At 43.0% G+C, this 5,287-nt stretch overlaps 1 protein-coding gene across 1 annotated transcript in view; it reads right to left on the bottom strand.

The window, feature by feature from the left end:
• The window catches only part of PLXNB2 (plexin B2), a 117,983-nt gene that overhangs the window by 67,711 nt on the left and 44,985 nt on the right, over window positions 1-5,287 (bottom strand). The window contains exons 5-6 of the mRNA XM_009638163.2: window positions 2,361-2,461; window positions 1-127 (exon numbers count right to left, since the gene is read on the bottom strand). The exon at window positions 1-127 is cut by the window's left edge and continues 21 nt beyond it. Of these exons, the coding sequence (XP_009636458.2) occupies window positions 1-127; window positions 2,361-2,461 (228 nt within the window). The remainder of the gene's footprint in view (window positions 128-2,360; window positions 2,462-5,287) is intronic.

The raw sequence follows: 5,287 nt of genomic DNA, 5'->3' as shown, positions 1-5,287 counted from the left end.
CTTTGCAGGGGCTCTGTGACTCATATTTAGAGGGTGTGCACTAATGATAGTCACGCATGTGCCACTTGGACTCCACAGCCAGTGGTTCTCCTTATCAGCCGTTTCACAGTCTGCCTTCTTTGTGCACCTGACAAAACAGGAACAAAACCCAAAGCAAAGCAACATTATAGCTGGACGCTGCTTTCTCTGAACTGCACAACATTTTCACGATTAGAGACTGGAATTACAACATGAGATGACTGGGAATTTGCTTTCATATTGACTATTGAGTTGCTAATAGACAACTTTTAGTAGACTAAGTGGAAGAGTAAGTATGGATGGTTTGAGATGTCAAAAGCAAGTGGGGAAACATAACTTTAATATTTTGGACACCACCTTGGATTAGACAACACAAACCCGTACAGAGGAGTAATATTAGCCAACGGAGCTGTCACCGTATCACCTGAAACCGGGCTGATTAATCTTCATTGTAATATATAACAAACTCCTGAATGAGTGGGCACAGTCTAGTTTTTCTGCAGGTCAAGTGGCAGGCAGCTATGTGTTCCCAGTAAAAAGACACCAGATGCATGAGAGTGCAAACACATTAGAGGAGTATTGCTGGGGGCACCCAGGCTTGTGGAGGGCTCCCGCGAAACCCCATCACTAGAAACGTTACTCTTTTAGTGAACGTTCTCATTGACTCTCTCCACTATTTAAGACCTCTCTCTGTCAGGGCACCAATGGTTGGACTCGATGATCTTAAAGGTCTTTTCCAACCAAAGCAATTCTATGATTCTATGATTATGGGAAGACAAGAGCAGCTGCGCAGCCTCACCAAAAATACTGGAAGATATTCCCAGCTCACGTACAAGGACAGAAAGCAGACATTCTGCAGTGCCGAAGCTGCATATGTGGCTACAAAAGCTTGTTGAAGTGTGTGTGTGGGGACAGCCTCACGTGTATTCTTTCCATTCTGTGCAAAGCTTAGGAGAAAATGCTGTAGGATCTCTGGCTGCTGTAGCAGAAGACTATTAACTCACTGGGGGCTTTAACACAGAGCAGTTGCTGCACAGTTCTGTCAACCCTACCCTTAAAGATACCATTTACATACAGAGCCTACATTCATATAACATATCCCTAAACACACTATCAAGTGCTCTGTGTGATGATGAGGCAGAACTTGCTGCAGATGAGAAAAACATTAGAAATTAACCACTTTTTTTCCCTCATTGGAAATAAATACTGGTAAATGCAAAAATTCATGTTTGCCTGTTCTCAGAGACCATTAATACTTCGAGATATTGAGGTCAGTGGTCATATCACAAACCTGAAGGGAAATCTAGGGAAAATTGCCTTTTGTATGATATATGACATGGCCTTCAACTCCCAGCAGCCCAGGAGGAGTTTGAGGTGTATATTCCAAATCCCCAGGTTTCATCCACAGCAACCGAAACCCAGGCTGGAAGAGTTACAGTATATTACATAAACCTGCATGCGCTGCATAAGTTTCTCTGCAGTGCTCCATATTATGCTACACATCAGGCTGATAGGTAACTTAATGTGATAGTTCACATTTTCAGACAGGAAGCGAGAAGCCTGCAATTCATCTGCATACTATAATTAAAAAGCCCCTTTGTTCCAACAGCAAGTACTTAGAATCACGAATTCCCAACCGCTCATGCCAAGGGGTTAATTAACTTAGTAGTCAAAAAGAGAGCTGCAGGACTGCTCTTCCCTCTCGCCACTCCAATCAACGAAGAGTGCAACGAAGAGACATTCCAGAGCTGTTCAGTGCTGTCCTAGTTTACATGTGTTTGAATATTAATTCAGTTAACCTCTGCAGATAGTCAGCCAAATGCCGCCTTCTGCTCTCCTACAGTTAGGTGAGGGTTCAGTGTAGCTACACGTCTTGATAGATGACGTTTATATAAAAAGAGCGTTTGATCTATATACTTTATTTCAGACATGAACAATTTTTTCTTTTATGCTCTGTTTTACACTTTCCTGCTCTACTTAAAATATATGCTCTACTTTTTGAATTTTAAATACGGAGCACTCTTTTAATTTTGGGGAGAACATTTGACTGCATAGTTCGGAGAGTGACAATACATGCAGTTAGAAGATGTATAGTGATTTTCAGTACCAGCAGAAAAGAATACATTTTCCCAAAGTAATCAAATCTGCACAAGTCAACCGGGACTTATTTGTGTGCACAGAAGATGGATATCAATGTCCGTGTGATAAAATTAAATCACTATCAGGAGCGTAAGGCTGAGTACGAAAAGCTGGGATTGCTATGCCAAGCAGTAACCCACAGCACACATCAAAATTTGAGCTATTCCACTGCCTGCACCTGGGAAAACGCCGGCAGCACTCACCTGCCCTCTCTCACACACCAGCCGCAGTACGGATCCCTCGCTTGAGCACACTTCTCACAGTCCGAATACTTGTGGCAGTCCTGCACAGGTAGCCGATGCACCTGGAGAACCAAAAGTAAGGCAAACCGTAAGGGATCTGATGAAGGCACAAGGAGACAGGAACGTCTGTGGACAGGACTGTACGGCGCCATTGCCTGTGGCAGCAACAGACTTGACCCTGTATTATTATGATCAGAGCTCATTTTGATTTTAAGAAAATCCACGTAATAGCAGAGTGTGGTTATCCCCCCCCTTAACAAAGTCCAAATTTACACCCTTTTCCTGCTCCTTTTCTCTCCAATATTCTGTGATCTCTTTCCAAAGTAGGACATTGTTATAACCAAGAATCATGAGCAAGTCTCCAGAAATTGAGCTTTTCAATCCCTCCAGTTACTTTACTTCTGGAAATCTGCATTACAGCAGCCACTGCAGAGCAACAACGGCATGAACCACTCTCAGAATTCAAGCAACAGCTACTGCAGGACAGATACTTTCGAAAGGCTAACTTGGTACTGGCTAGACTTTTTTTTAAACAGAATAACCTCCCCTCCATATTGCTAGCAGGAAGATTAAATCATTTGGAAACGCGACCGTCAGTGGCACTTTTAGCCAGAAGGCATCTCACAGAGTTTGCAAGCGTGAGAGAGCCAAGGCCCTTCGGGTTACTGAACTCCTCCACGCATCACCCTCCACCATGCAATACATTCATGCAAGAAAATGGAAATAAGTATGACAGGAAGCAGCAGGGAAAAGAGCGTCATCAGCTCTCATGGCTCAGCCCCCCAGTAAATATACGGCTTCTGGTTTTGATTTCTTTTGGTGCTGAGAATAAACAACTTTGTCTTTCTTTGATGGGCAGAAAAAGGAGCCAGCACACAACAATCCCTGTTAGTCACGCTGCTGAAATGATGCGAGAGGAGAACGGGACGTGTCTTCCTGTCCATGACGATGTTTTACTTTTAAAGAGCACAAAATTCTAGCAACTATGAGATGTAAGCTTTTCTACCTCATCCTCTCATTTAAAACTACTGGCAATTACAAAGCTACATTGAAAGTCTAAGTTTGGCCTTTCCTTTCACATTCGGAGAGTTGAGTCTGACTCAGTTAAGGAAAAAGTCAATGCTGGGTTGTTTTCTTGCATTTATTAACACAGAGGTTTACCTTTTCAGCATTCTTTTCTTCCACAGATTCTTACCTAACTGCAGCTGAGTTACTGGCACTCTGTTCCACTAACTGGTACCCATGAGTGATTTAATATCCAGTGAATGGCTTTTTTACGACAAAGTATTTATTTCATAATTCTGGCAGGCAGAAACAAGCCCTTGAGATTGCCGTCTCTGCAAGTTTTATGTAAACTTAATGGATTTAAAAAAAAAATTAGTAGCTCCATTTACAGCCAGATTCAAAATACAGAGAAACTAATTTTAGAGATTTTCTAATTGGCACTCTTACTCAAAGAGACTGGTAAAAGCTAAAACAAGCAAAGAAGCTAGTGATCGTGGTAAGCGACTGTCATGGGCTTCTGCTTTCCTCCCGTATGGTAGATACCATAAGGAATCTGGGATCCTACCAGCAATGCTCACTTGTAAGGAACCAGCGTGAGCGTGGCAGAGCTGGTACCCTCCTTCCCAATCCCCCAGGCAGCTGCGAGGGGTTTCTCCTGCTCTCTGCCCAAAATCTGGGAGCAGAGCAGGAAGGAGGGGGCTGACTTTGGAAAGCATTTGCTCCAAGCCACCCACTGCTACTGACACAGCAGCAGAAGCTGGGAGGAGCAGAGGGAGGGAGAAGCAAAACAGGAAAGGAAGAGCTTATTCCTCTCTGTGGCTCTTAACCTCTGTATCGTTCTTCCCTGTATTTCTCTTGATCTGATTTCTTTTTAAAGGCTGCTTCAAGTTATCACCCACCACATCATCGCTTTCACTTTGCTCAAGTGCTTACAGAGCCCGAGCAATTAATTTCCAAATCCATTTCCTGTGTCTGCCTGGTAGCTTAGCATTAAGCACGCCTATCAGCGCAGCCAGCCTGCCCTTCATTGTTTACCTTATTTTAAGTAACTCTAAACCATTTTAACTCCCAGGGCAGGGTTCTGGTATCTCTATTCCCAGAACTCCCAGCCATGCTTAACCCAGAAGTGCGAGTTTTAGCATTTATTCTTCTCCCCTCGCTTACGTTGCTTCGTTCCCCAGGCTCTGAAGGCTTCCATTCTCCTCCTGTCTATCTGCTTCTAAAAGTGGGTGGGACTGCTCATTGTAATTAACTCCTGGAGATGACAGTAATGTAATGCCATTACAGAGCTCCCAACTTTAGTTATTCATATTTAAGCTGAACAGGTTTTGTAAAAGAAAACTATTATTCACATTATTCAGAAACGGCGGTGTCTATAAGAGCTACTTGGAAAAGAGAAAACTGAAATCCTTTCTTATGCAAAAAAATTTGGTGCTTTCTAAATTTAAACATTTTGTAGAGATGGAATTCTTTTTTTTGCAAATTTTCTCTGAAAAATTTGTCTGTGGCCTTCCTATATTCTACCAGTTCAAGCAGACTGTCACCAGAAAACTTGTCTTCCTTCAGAGTTGCTGCCACCCCTTACGCTGCTCAGCAGCTCACGCCGTAGCCTGGTGGGGACCTCAGGCCTTTTAAGCAACATGCTAGCTTGTCAACCCAGGTGCCAGGCCACCCAGGCTTTCTTGGACAATGTTGAAGTTTGGAGTTCTGTTCCAAATCTGAACAGAAGCCAAATGAGAAGTATCAACTACTCAAAAAAAAAAATAAAATGAAGTAACCTTTCTCACCTACTGTCCTATTAAATGCTTTATCAGTCACTTATCTGGCACTTTTTCCAGTGTGGCTTCTAGCCTGGAAACCTTCAGGTGGAATATAACATTCCG

This window comes from Egretta garzetta, unplaced genomic scaffold (genome assembly GCF_000687185.1).
Source record: "Egretta garzetta isolate BGI_Z169 unplaced genomic scaffold, ASM68718v1 scaffold64, whole genome shotgun sequence".
Classification (NCBI taxonomy): domain Eukaryota; kingdom Metazoa; phylum Chordata; class Aves; order Pelecaniformes; family Ardeidae; genus Egretta; species Egretta garzetta.
Note: the sequence above shows the minus strand (reverse complement) of the source record. Positions and strands in the feature narration are given on the sequence as shown.